This window comes from Rhineura floridana, chromosome 17 (genome assembly GCF_030035675.1).
Source record: "Rhineura floridana isolate rRhiFlo1 chromosome 17, rRhiFlo1.hap2, whole genome shotgun sequence".
Lineage (NCBI taxonomy): Eukaryota > Metazoa > Chordata > Lepidosauria > Squamata > Rhineuridae > Rhineura > Rhineura floridana.
In genome coordinates, this window is record NC_084496.1 from 22587367 (window position 1) to 22601647 (window position 14281).

Consider the following 14281-nt stretch of genomic DNA (forward strand, 5'->3'; position numbering starts at 1 on the left):
AACATGGTTGATATTTAACTAATTTCAGCAGATTATGAGAACTCTTGACAGAAAAAAGTCCAAAAGGGGTCTGGTTTTTTTCCTCCCTCTTTTTACATTTTGAACTCTCGATTCACTCTGACTGATTTGTGTATCGCCATAAAAATTTAGAGGGCTGTTAACCAAGCTCTGAGTTCAGGACTATGTTTCTGAGATCAGGACTATAAATTTTGTAAGGTTTTGTTTTGAAATGAGCTTATAAGAAGCATCTTTCTGAATGAGATGGGGTGCTGCAGATTCCAAAACAGAGATACTCACAGGATAAGAGCTGGATGATGGATGTTAAGACAAATCGCTCCCCTTGCTTTAGTCGGAAGAGTTGAAGGATAAACACGAAAAAGGCCACGCAGCAGAGGATGGTGGACAGGATCATCGTGGCCTGAACTGCCTGGATCGCGGGGTAGTCTGTAAATATAGAGTATTGTTTAAGATGGATTTAAGAGACATTCCATACCTGGGTGTGATTGCTGTACGCTAGATGGCTAGTAAATGAAACCAGCTGTATTTGAGCATGCTGCTTGTGTGTAAAACCTACACATGTGTGAGGAGGAGCACTGTAAGCTCTGTTCCACTACCTCCAGGACCATCCCCATTGCCATCTACATCATGGAGGGTGGATGTCTAAATGGGGGAGCCCCCTCTACTTATGGAGGCTTCTGGCATGGTTTAGAACCATGGTTACAGTCCACCCTCTTCCTCCCTCCGTGGCCTGGCCGGCACATAACCCTAAACCATGGCTTATTATCCCATGGCTTAATGTTTACATGTGAGCCCAGCCAAGCAGCTTAACTATGGTTTATTAACTATGGTTAAAGGTCACTCGTTAACCAAGGTTTGCAGTTGGTTTGTACACCTTAGTTAACGTTAACTATACCTCAGCATTACATGTGAACCCAGACCTCCTCCGTAACTATGGTCAAAGGCAGAGGTGGCTGGTGTTCATTGAGACTGGTAGGGCGGAAGGCAGGCCGCCCAACAGTAGATGGATTCAGAGCCATTGACAGGCACAGCGAGAGCCAACGACAGGCAAAGCCAAATAATTCTTGGTTTGTCGCTCGTCCTTTTCACCGAGCTCTACGAGGCCAAAAATGAGTCTAAGGAAAAGGAAGCTGATAGGCTGTGCCACCCCCCGGAACCAGTTTTAAGAAGGTAGGCAGGTGGGGGATGTCTGGGGGCAGAATGAGTTTGGTGGGGCAGTGCCCCATTTGCCCTCATGGACTAGCCTCCACAGGATCCTGTGGTTTTTATCATCAATATCCAACCAATCAATATTGTTGTGTTAGATCTGCGACAGCCCCAGTGGCTACCCTTTGATGCTGTAGTCAAGAAATCAAAATGCATCTGTAAAGCACCTCTTGATGCTGTTTCCACTTAGCTGCTTGCTCCTTGCACCATCTTGGTGCTTCCCTAAATGAAGCTCGTTTTCTAACGTCTTGACAGGACCTGCCACATTTTATTTCTGAGTTGTTTTTTCTAATATTAAAAAAATACGTTCTCCCATTAACTTTTCCTTCTTTAAACCCACCTACATCCTGCCAGCAACTTCCTCTCACCAATTCCCCTGCAGAGCGACAACAAAGAAGCTGTCAGCCTCTTGCCAACTCTCCAGAATCTGTTTCCTTCCCCCCCAAAATGCAGCTTCCGTAGAGAGGAACTTCTTGGAATCTGGCAGCACCAGACCCTCCCTTCCTTCTCTTATATTTCAGAGATCTTATGCAAAACTAACTTAACTATAGATGCAACCAGGGCAGGCGGTGGCAGCAGCATTAGAACCGGCTCACCCCCAAATTCCTCTAAAAGCAGGGGGCAATTGAAAAGACAGCAGTGAGGGGTCACCTGGAGATCGAGGTGTCAGGCAGGGGTGGTGAGGTGCTGGAGAACAGAACTGTGTGTGATAGCCCCCCAAATTACCCTCCCCCTCTCAGGTGTGGAGAAGACACTGCCCTATTTTGTTATTTATTTATTTATTAGATTTATATCCCGCCCTTACTCCCAGAAGGAGCTCAGGGCGGCAAACAAAAGTACTACAAACATCATAAAAACAGACTTCAAAAATATAAAACAAAAGATCCTTAAAAACATATTAAAACAAAATATATTTAAAAACATTTTTTAAAAAAGCTTTAACAACATCTTAAATAGCAATTCCAGCACAGACGCAGACTGGGAAAAGTTCTCTACTTAAAAGGCTTGTTGAAAGGAGAAGTAGGTGCCAAAAAGATAACAGAGATGGTGCCTGTCTAATATTTAAGGGGAGCGGATTCCTAGTTGTGGGTCCTCAAAAAGGAAAGAAGCCTCCCTCTGCATGCTATGATGTCATCACATCTTCCAGCCAATGATGAATACAGGGGATGGGAAAATGCTAATGTGATGTCACACTTTTTTAAAAAAAAATACCCTCTACTGGGGAGATATGGTTAGGGCGGGAGAGAGACTAAGTAATGACTAGTCTGGGCTTCACCCCCAGCCTCCCACGTCCACAGGCAGGAAGATACAGCTTGTGATTTACCCGAGAAGGTCTCGTTAAGTGCTGTAGGGTTCGTGCCATTGGTCCATAGATACCAAATGTCTGTGGAGAAGTCCTTCCCAACCCACCAGGCCTAAAAGAGAACAAGAAAAAGTGCATAAACGTACAGCTCAAGAGGAGGGGAAGGAAGTTCGAAATATACACCCTTCAAGCAAGGAGACCACCTTTTTTGTCTAGGTTTGTTTTGTTGTCGTTCAGTTAAAAATGCTTCTTTGGAGAAGCCCTGATGGCTGATGGCCACTACCTATTCCAAAACCCCACCTGCTGGGAGGTGGCTGGAGAGAAGGCCATTTAAATGGGAGTAACAAAAAAAAAAAGTCTGGTCGCAGCCACACCATTAGCTCAAAACACATTTATGGTACATGACTTCCCCAAGGAATCCTGGGAACTGTAGTTTACCCCTCACCGAGCTACAATTCCCAGCACCTTTAACAAACTACAGCTCCCAGAATTCTTGGTGCTTTAAATGTATGGGACGTTTTAAAAATATTTTAAACTCTTTTCAGAATGCTTTTCTCGTTGTTAAAATTGTTTTGTCGATTGGTTTGACGCCCTGGGCTGTTTCGGCAGGAAGGGAGGGTTATAAATCTAACAATCAAACAATCAAATACACCTCAGAAGGCAAGGTTGCTGCTATCTTAAGAACACAGGAAGCTTCCGTATAGTGAGTCAGACTCCTAGTCCGACTAGCCAGTAGCAGCTCTTGGCTCCATGTCAGTGGGGCACTTGAATCCGCTCCAGTTTTTAGTCCGAACTTACAAGAAACTGCTTGAGCACTTTGGACAGCTCCTTCACAGTTCAGACTAAAACCCAGAGCAGATTCCACTGCCCTACTGACACAGAGCCACTCAATGCCACTGAATCTAGCTCTGTACTTGCTGGCACTGCCTGTCCTGGGTTTCAGGTTGGGGGTTGACTCTGGACCCAGTGCAAAGCAGATGCACTGCCACCAAAGTATGGCTCTTCCTGCCCCCGAGGGTTCAGTATGAGAGACGGCCACATTAGACACATGCGAAATGGTAACTTAAGTTGGTGAGCAACTTACGCTGTCAATCGTGGAGATAAACAAAAAAGCTGCTGAGGTTATGTGGAAGACAATGATGAACGCCAGGAGAATCAGCATCTTTGCGCAGGGAGGGCAGCTTCAGAAGACGAGAATGCTGATCAAAACAGAAGGTGGAAAAGAGGCTCAGAGTTACAGGAAAGGATGCTAATGGCGCAATTACTACTACAACTTTTGCAACCAAGTCTTAATTTTGCAAGGCACACACAGACTTTATTATTACATTGATACCCCACTTTTGCTCCAAGGAGCTCAAGGTGGTGCACGTGGGTTCCCCCCCCCCTCCCAGTTTGTACCTCTCGGGAACCCTGTGAGTTAGATTTGGCTGAGTATCATGCACTCCGGATTTCCATGGGCGCTGTACAGAAAAGCCTACAGCTCAGAATTGGGAGGAGGACTTGCACCAGTGGGAGGGGGATGTCATGAGCCCCGGAGAACATTGCTGGACTGGTGATGAAGAAGAAGAGACAGAATGGGACAAGAAAGTGTTGAAGCAGAAGGCTTTGGCACTTTTGATAGTGACAGCTCCTCCCCCTTAGCTCCAGTTGCAACAGAGGGAATGCTAGCTGATCAGGAAGGCACCCTGGACACTCCAGTATGGGGTTCCGCAGGGGTCAGTTTTGTCCCCCATGCTGTTCAACATCTACATGAAACCGTCGGGTGCGGTCATCCGGAGCTTTGGAGTGTATTGCCATCAGTATGCTGATGACACGGCAGCTCTATTTCTCCTTTTCATCTACTTCAGGTGAGGCTGTCAATGTGCTGAACCGGTGCCTGGCTGTGACAATGGACTGGATGAGGGCTAATAAACTGAGGCTCAATCCAGACAAGACTGAGATGCTGCTAGTGGGTGGTTCTTCTGACCAGATGGTGGATGTCCAACCTGTTCTGGATGGGGTCCCCTGAAGGAGCAGGTTCATAGCTTGGGAGTTCTCCTAGAACCATCTCTGTCACTTGAGGCTAAGGTAGCCTCGGTGGCACGGAGTGCCTTCTACCAACTTTGGTTGGTGGCCCAACTATGTCCCTATCTGGACAGGGATAACCTGGCTTCAGTTGTCCATGCTCTGGTAACCTCCAAATTAGATTACTGCAATGCACTCTACGTGGGGCTGCCTTTGAAGACGGTTCGGAAACTGCAGCTTGTGCAAAATGCAGCTGCCAGATTGGTAATGGGGACCAGACGGTCCGAACATATAAAACCGATTCTGGCCCGCTTGCATTGGCTGCCTGTATGTTTCTGAGCTCGATTCAAAGTGCTGGGTTTGACCTATAAAGCCTTACACGGCGTGGGACCACAATACCTGATGGAACGCCTCTCCCGATACGAACCCACCTGTACACTACGTTCAAGATCAAAGGCCCTCCTCCGGGTGCCTACTCCAAGGGAAGCTCGGAGGGTGGCAACAAGGAAGAGGGCCTTTTCAGTGGTAGCCCCCAAATTATGGAATGATCTCCCTGATGAGGTGCGGCTGGCGCCAACACTGTTATCTTTTCAGCGCCAGGTCAAGACTTTCCGCTTCTCCCAGGCATTTTAGCATGTGTTTTAAATTGTTTTTATATTGTTTTAAATTTTTAAATTGTGTTTTAAATTGTATGTTTGTTTTAATGTTTTTGATTGCTGTAAACCACCCAGATAGCTTCGGCTATGGGGCGGTATACAAATGCAATAAATAAGTAAATAAATAAATAAACCAGCCCCTTCTCCTCCACTCCACTCCACCCTCTTCACCGCAGCTGCAGCCACCGTGTGCACCTCCTTTAGAGGAGAAGAATCTCGATGAGGTGCCACCACCACCATCCCAGACACACAGACGACTGCACCGGCATGCTCAGCTGGCCCCCACATTTCCAACTAGGAGGAGTGCTTGCATGCACACCCTCCCATTCTGTGACACCTTCCTCACGCAAATAGAAAGAGCCTGAGTTGAGTTGAGTTTATTTACAGTCAAATTGACCCTTCATACATAAATATTACAAAGTAAAACAAATACAAATGACTTCCATTTGATTTAACAGCAAGGAGATATATATCAAATAAAATCAATATACAAAACAATCAGATTAAAATTAGTTATTGGACTTTTATTTTCCTACATTTAATAGCAGCAGTGCTAAATTTGGCGACAGCAAGTGTCACCTCAGGTACATAATCGCCTAGAAGATAGTCTACGTAAAAGGATTCAGGACTAGATGGAAGAGACGACAAAATAGGCATAATCAATTGAGATCTTAAATCATGATAAAATATACAACGAAAAAGAACATGTTCATTTGATTCAATTTCTCCATCAGCACAGGGGCAAAGTCTCTCACAGTATGAGATTTTATTATATCTACCAGACAATACAGCGGATGGCAATATAGTTAATCTAATTAGAGTAAAAGCCCTTCTATAGTTGGGGAGTTCCAAATTCATGAGGTAGGACATTAAGGTGAAAAATTTCGGGTTGTGTCTTTGTTTCTTTACAAGAAGTAAATGATGCTGGAAGTCAATATCTCTTAACCGTTGTTTAATTATCGCACAGAGTCATAACCCAACTGGAGAATGTAGGGCAAAGAAAAGCCTAGGCTTAAAAGTTTGTCATGAATCATTTTTTCCCAAGGGGAACAAACTTTATAAGTACATGTGGAGCCAACCCGATAGGCCTAAAAATTAATTTCAACCATAATAGTAATCTCAATTTCCACACGCAAGACTCTATGGATTGGAGACCACATTCTAGTCTCAATATAAAGTTTGGAACACAAGTAGGGACTCCTAATATTGATCTTAAAAAGGAGTTTTGTATGGCTTCTAGTTTAGTAAAATTGGTGTATGTACTAGTTTGAGCCCCATATAAGAGTTGCGGGAGGATTTTCGCAGCAAATACTTTTATGGCTGGAAAGATAAATTGGCCCCCTTTCGTATAGAAGATAATAGGGCCTTTGTTGTACGTCTGGCAGTTAACAGGGAGGAGGAGATATGCATCTGATGGGAACCTGATGCTTGAAGTACAATACCGAGATATCTAATAGTTTTTACTTGCTCAGTCGGCAAGTTGTCAATCCTCCAGATATGTTTTGTTCTTTTTTTAGTAAAGAACCTTGGTCTTCTGCCGATTTACTACTAGTTTTTCTTCTTGACAGAAGGATGACAGAGCTGCCATCAATCTTTTGAGACCAATGGGTGTCTGTGAAAGGAGCAGTATATCATCTGCATATAACAGGCAGGCTCTCGGGTTAGAGGCTAGCATTGGAGGGTGAGATGATATAGATGAAAGTTTGGCCACTAGGGGGTTTATATAGATGTTGAATAGTAAGGGTGCTAAAATGCTTTTACTCTAATTAGATTAAATATATTGCCATCCGCTGTATTGTCTGGTAGATATAATAAAATCTCATACTGTGAGAGACTTTGCCCCTGTGCTGATGGAGAAATTGAATCAAATGAACATGTTCTTTTTCGTTGTATATTTTATCATGATTTAAGATCTCAATTGATTATGCCTATTTTGTCGTCTCTTCCATCTAGTCCTGAATCCTTTTACATAGACTATCTTCTAGGCGATTATGTACCTGAGGTGACACTTGCTGTCGCCAAATTTAGCGCTGCTGCTATTAAATGTAGGAAAATAAAAGTCCAATAACTAATTTTAATCCGATTGTTTTGTATATTGATTTTATTTGATATATATCTCCTTGCTGTTAAATCAAATGGAAGTCATTTGTATTTGTTTTACTTTGTAATATTTATGTATGAAGGGTCAATTTGACTGTAAATAAACTCAACTCAACTCAACTCAGAAAGAGCCTGCCAGAACCTACTTAAGGATTGTAAGGGGGTATGTGTTAATTGCTGCAACAGCGTCTTAGCTTTGAGCTGTCATGCCTAGTTATGCTGTGCAGAGCTGCAGAATCTGTTAGCTGATCCACAAAGTGCTCTAAACTGACGTTTTTCATTAAACATATTGAAGAAAGATACACTAGCAGTTCCAAGTCTGATTCCAACAGGTTTGGGCAGGACACAGAGACAGTGACTGGCCCAAAACCACTCAGTGAGCTTCATGGCTGGGAGTGGGGGATTTGAACCTGGTCTCCCCGGTCCTAGGCCAGAAAATTGGATGTGGCCCTCTGGGCCTCTCTGTCTGGCCCTCCAAATGCTTCCCAGACCCTGCCCCTCCTCAGCCCTACTCCACATCCTCATCAAACATTTTGCTTGGTGAGAATGCGTCCTTGAATTGCGATGAGGCCTCTTGCTTGCCTGGGTGGAGGATGGGTATGTGCGTAGAAACCAGATGTTTCACGGCTGGAATGTACAGTAAGAACTCAGCTAATGAAGCACATGCGCTCTTGGACATTACTTCTTTAACAGAAACTTCAGTACCAGAGGTAGGAATTTATTATTTTATTTATTCGTTATTTGATTTATATCCCGCTCTTCCTCCCAGCAGGAGCCCAGGAATAACGGAAAGAGCAGGGGTAGGTTCCTATGCCACAAAAGAGGAGTTCAACATATTTCAGCAAGCTTTTTATTCAAAACTAACAATGTGCATGTCTGAAATGAAATAATCGGGTCAGGTAAGCCTTGCACACAGTCCATTTGAAGGCTTATTCCAAAATGCATCCGGGGATGCCTGCCTTGCCCTTTTCCATCCATTCATTCATTCATTCATTCATTTATTATACTTGTATATCGCCCCATAGCCGAAGCTCTCTGGGCGGTTTACAGTAACTAAAAACAAATACAATTTAAGATACATCTTTTTTAAAAAAAATAAAACACAATTTAAAAATTTAAAACAATATAAAACACATGCTAAAATGCATGGGAGAAGAGGAAAGTCTTGACCTGGCACCAAAAAGATAACAGTGTTTTTATCACGTAGCATCTTGCTCCAGCGATCTAAAGCTGTGAGCACAGTTCTCCTCTCTGTATGCTCGAGCAGCCAGGCAAGAGGCAGCCACCATCACTGTTTTCTCTCGCTCTGCCAACCTCCCTTACACTCGAACAGAATTGTCTGCAGTCAACAGTGCTTCCAGGGCACCCAAAGCACTCTTTACTATAGAGGCACCTGCGCCACCAGGCAAATGCTGTCTGAATTGTCTGCCTGTTCATTTGCTCTTTATTTGCATTTTACCATTTTATTGTGTAAGTTTTGCTCTCTGCCATGTGCATTTTTTTAAATGGAAATCCAGCATTAAAATATCTTTGAAGAAGGAAACAAATGCACAGACATACAGCAGGCAAAGTGCCAAATAGAACTTCCTGTAATATTAGGAGAGGAGAAAGGGAAGGTTGTGTCAGCTCAATAGGACAGCATCTGTTTTGCAGACAGAAGGTCACTGTTTCAATCCCTGGCATCTCTAGGTAGGGTTGGGAATGGCCTCTCTCCAAGATTGTGGAGAGCTGCTGCTAGTCAATGGAGGCCACATCACAGTGGTGGGCAGGGCCAGTGGTAAAGGTGTGTGGAGCAATGGATGTGACTCTTACCTTTGTACTGTAATACCTCAGTTAATATATCCTCCAGGAAAGAAGCTCCTATCAACAAAGCCTTTTTTGGATGCAGAGGGTCGGGGGGCACATACTCTGACATAGTCACAATGTGGCTCCTTGTCTACTGGACCGTGGCTGCTGCAAGCAACTCTCTCACACCTGGCTGGAATGGCACTCCTTGCTAGGTGGTGCAGGCACCTCTGTAGTAAAGAGTGTTTCGGGTGCCCTGGAAGCACTGCTTACTGTAGATGCATCTGCTCGAGTGTAGGGGAGGGTGGCACAGAGAGAGAGACCAAGCACGGGGGGGTGGCTCCTCCTTGCCTGCCCACTTGAGAGTAAGGAAAGGAGAACTGTGCTCAAAGCTTTCAATTGCTAGAGCAAGATGCTACGTGATAAAAGGAAAAGGGCAAGGCAGGCATCCCTGGATGCATTTTAGAAGAAGCCTTCAAGTGGTCTGTGTGCAAGGTTTGCTTCATTTCAGACATGCGTATTGTTAGTTTTAAATAAAAAGTCTGCTGAAATATGTTGAACTGCTCTTCTTTTTGGTCGGGTAAGAACCTGTCCTTATTTCTATTCCTACTTCTGGTACCAAAGTAGTAATGTCCAGGAACACATGTACTTTATTAACTGAGGTATTACTGTACAGTTTTCAGAGTGGTTTAACAGTCAGTCCCTCTTCCCAGGGAACTCTGGGAACTGTAGCTCGGTGACAGGAATAGGGCATTTATTTATTTTATTTATTTATTTATTTTATTCGATTTATATACCGCCCACAGCCCGAAGGCTCTCAGGGTGGTGCACAACATAAGATAAAATACAATAAAATCGCGAAAAACAGTAAAAGCATACATGTTGAACAGTTAAACAGCCTGCTGTACATTAACAGCTAAAAGATAGATTAAAATGCCTGGGAGAATAAAAAGGTTTTAACCTGGCGCCGAAAAGATAAAAGTGTAGGCGCCAGGCGCACCTCATCAGGAAAACTGTTCCATAATTCGGGGGCAACCACTGAAAAGGCCCTAGATCTTGTTACAACCCTCCCGAGCTTCTCTGTGAGTCGGAGCTCGGAGGAGGGCCTTAGATGTTGAACGCAGTGAACAGGTAGGTTCATACCGGGAGAGGCGTTCCGCTAGGTATTGTGGTCCTGCGCCGTGTAAGGCTTTATAAGTCAAAACTAGCACTTTGAATTTGGCCCGGAAACAAATAGGTAGCCAGTGCAAACTAGCCAGAACAGGTGTTATATGCGTGGACCGTCTGGTCCTCGTCAACATTCTAGCTGCTGTGTTTTGCACTAGCTGTAGTTTCCGAACTGTCTTCAAAGGCAGCCCCACGTAGAGCGCATTGCAGTAATCCAGTCTCGAGGTTACCAGAGCATGCACAACTGAAGCGAGGTCGTCGCTTTCCAGATAGGGACGTAGCTGGGCTACCATCCGAAGGTGGTAGAACGCATTCCGTGCCACCGAGGCCACCTGCGCCTCGAGAGACAGGAATGGATCAAAAAGAACCCCCAAGCTACGAACCTGTTCCTTCAGGGGGAGTGTAACTCCATCTAGAACAGGTTGAACATCCACCATCTGATCAGAGAAGGCACTCACCAACAGCGTCTCAGTCTTGTCAGGATTGAGCCTCAGTTTATTAGCTCTCATCCAGTCCATTATCGCGGCCAGGCAACGGTTCAGCACATTAACAGCCTCACCTGAAGAAGATGAAAAGGAGAAATAGAGTTGCGTGTCATCAGCATACTGGTGACAACGCACTCCAAAGCTCCTGATGACCGCACCCAACGACTTCATGTAGATGTTAAAAAGCATGGGGGAAAGAACCCATCCCTGCGGGACTCCACAATGGAGAGTCCAGGGTATCGAACAATGCTCCCCAAGCCCCACCCTCTGGAGCCGGTCCACCAGGTAGAAGCGGAGCCACTGCCAAGCAGTACCTCCAACTCCCAACTCCGTGAGTCTCTCCAGAAGGATACCATGGTCAATGGTATCAAAACCAGCTGAGAGATCAAGGAGAATCAACAGAGTAACACTCCCTCTGTCCCTCTCCCGACATAGGTCATCATACAGGGCGACCAAGGCTGTTTCAGTGCCAAAACCGGGCCTAAAACCGGATTGAAACGGATCTAGATAATCGATTTCATCCAAGAGCACCTGGAGCTGGTTGGCGACCACCCGTTCCAAGACCTTGCCCAGGAATGGAACATTCGCTACCGGCCTATAGTTGTTGAGATTATCTGGGTCCAGGGAAGGTTTCTTCAGGAGTGGTCTCACTACCGCCTCTTTCAAACAAGTAGGAACCACTCCATCTCTCAAGGAGGCATTTATCACTTCCCTGGCCCAGCCGGCTGTTCCAACCCTGCCAGCTTTCACTAGCCAAGAGGGGCAAGGATCCAACATCTCCTAACAATTCTCTGCATCCTTCATTGTGTCCAAGATTCCTTGGGGGTAGCCATGACTTTTTAAAGTGGTAGGTTACTATTTTAATTGTATAGTGCAGATACTCTATACAACCTATACTCTGGACAAGAGGCTACTGTAAGGACAGAATATGGAGAAACCGATTGGTTCCCCATCAGAAAGGGTGTGAGGGGTGTATTTTATCACCCTATTTGTTTAATCTGTATGCAGAACATATCATACGGAAAGCGGGATTGGACCAAGATGAAGGAGGTGTGAAAATTGGAGGGAGAAATATCAATAATTTAAGATATGCAGACGATAACATACTATTAGCAGAAACTAGTAATGATTTGAAATGAATGCTGATGAAAGTTAAAGAGGAAAGCAGGACTACAGCTCAATGTCAAAAAGACTAAAGTAATGACAACAGAAGATTTACGTAGCTTTAAAGTTGACAATGAGGACATTGAACTTATCAATACCTCAGCACAGTCATTAACCAAAATGGAGACAATAGTCAAGAAATCAGAAGGCTAGGACTGGGGAGGGCAGCTGTGAGAGAACTAGAAAAGGTCCTCAAATGCAAAGATGTATCACTGAACACTAAAGTCAGGATCATTCAGACCATGGTATTCCCAATCACTATGTATGGATGTGAAGGTTGGACAGTGAAAAAAGCAGGTAAGAGAAAAATCAACTCATTTGAAATGTGGTGTTGGAGAAGTCTGCAGATACCATGGACCGCAAAAAAGACAAATAATTGGGTATTAGAACAAATTAAACCAGAACAATCACTAGAAGCTAAAATGATGAAACTGAGGTTATCATACTTTGGACACATCATGAGAAGACATGATTCACTAGAAAAGACAATAATGCTGGGAAAAACTGAAGGGATTAGAAAAAGAGGAAGGCCAAACAAGGGATGGATGGATTCCATAAAGGAAGCCACAGACCTGAACTTGCAAGATCTGAACAGGGTGGTTCATGGCAGATGCTCTTGGAGGTCGCCATAAGTTGTAATTGACTTGAAGGCATATAACAACAGTGCAGATGGGCTCAAAGTGTATGCCTGCCCCTCTTTCTAAGCCACTGTTGTGCCCACAGTTGTTATTATTATTAATAATAATAATAATCTTTAATTTTATCCTGCTCTTTTTCCAAGGACTGGAACTCAAGGCGGCTTCCAAATATAAAAGTACATATAATTACAAGCAAACAAAAAAATCTACATTAAAATACAATTAAACTATGTGCAATAATAAAACCATTTAAATATACAATTGGAGTAATTCAAAACTCACTTTAAGATAGTATAGACAAAACAGTAAACACAACACCCTCTTCAACCCCATATGGACCTTGGAATTCTAGGAAACAACAAAGTAGATCCCACAAGCTTGAAATCTATTTCCTCTCCCCACCACGGATGTAAAATATGACTTCTCCTGCCCAATCCAAGAAGTGTGTGTACGTGTGGACCTTTCAAGCAGAACTTAATGTCATTTCGTGTGATTTGGTTCAACAGTCCATCTTTTTTTTTTCCCCAAACTTCTCACAGCAAATTTGTTGCTGGCTGTCCAGATTGAGTAGACTCTTCCCTGGAAAGGTCTATTGCAGGAGTGGGGAACTTTTGACCCTCCAGATGTTGCTGAGCTACAATTCCCATCAGCCCTAGCAAGCATGGTCAATGGTCTAATGTCTCCTTTGGTTAAAGCAGCCCTCCCTAACCTGGTGCCCTCAAGATGATTTGGGCTACAAAACAGCCGTGCTGGCTGGGGCCTATGGGAGTTGTAGTCCCATCTAAAGGGCACCAACTTAGGGAAGGCGGGGTTAAAGAATGCTTGATTCAGTCTTTGGGCATTCCAGAGATGCACAAACTGACAGAGCGAATCTATCAAAGAATGGGATTGGCTGCAGCAATAAACTGCTCTTCTGCCTTACAGGAAAAGGTTCACTATTCTTACTCTAGTCCACCATCCTCTTTCTTGTTATGTGAATTTGTATAGATATTAGCAGAGATCGGCAACAGTCTGAGATGTGTGTGTGCCAGTGTGTGCATTTACCTAAGTAGCAGGCGTTTTACCCTACATTGAGATCACTGAGACTTAAAACTTAGTAAAATAAGAAAAGCTGCTTTATTTATAGAAATACATAGTAAATAGGAAAGGCATACCTAGTTCTAAGTTGGAGGTGCAACGCCCAGGTTTGGGAGTTGCCCTCATGGCTTAGGAGGGAGAAAGCAGAGACAAAGGGGTGTCTCCTCTTTCCTCAGACAGTCAAAGAAGGGAAGGAATGGGCGGAAGGAGGAACAGCAGATAAGCTTCCCTAAGCATATCAGTCTGCGATGGAAGGAAGTCAGTCAGAGCATCACAGGTGAAGGTAGTCAAGCCTAGCCATCTGGAGGACCCTAACTCTATCTCCCTTCTGGAACATAAAAGAACAAAACAGGAGTTGTTCTTGCCCCTCTTCCAATGTTTCTGACAGTGTGACCTTAAACAAAAAGGTAAAGGTGTCCCTGCACTTGTAGTGCAAGTCGTTTCCAACTCTTAGGGTGACGTCTGGCGACGTTTACTAGGCAGACCATATATATGAGGTGGGATTGCCAGTTCTGTCCCCGGCCTTTCTTTACCCCCAGCATATGCTGGGTACTCATTTTACCGACCATGGATGGATGGAAGGCTGAGTGGACCTCGACCCCTTTTACCGGATATTCGACTTCCTCCTTCCATTGGAATCGAACTCCGGCTGTGAGCAGAGCTTCGGCTGCGTTACCG

At 44.4% G+C, this 14281-nt stretch overlaps 1 protein-coding gene across 1 annotated transcript in view; it reads right to left on the reverse strand.

Annotated features, from left to right (window-relative positions):
- EMP2 (epithelial membrane protein 2) overlaps positions 1 to 14281 on the reverse strand; it is a 41875-nt gene that overhangs the window by 7400 nt on the left and 20194 nt on the right. The window contains exons 2-4 of the mRNA XM_061599249.1: positions 3612 to 3726; positions 2549 to 2639; positions 298 to 444 (exon numbers count right to left, since the gene is read on the reverse strand). Of these exons, the coding sequence (XP_061455233.1) occupies positions 298 to 444; positions 2549 to 2639; positions 3612 to 3689 (316 nt within the window). The 5' untranslated portion in view covers positions 3690 to 3726. The remainder of the gene's footprint in view (positions 1 to 297; positions 445 to 2548; positions 2640 to 3611; positions 3727 to 14281) is intronic.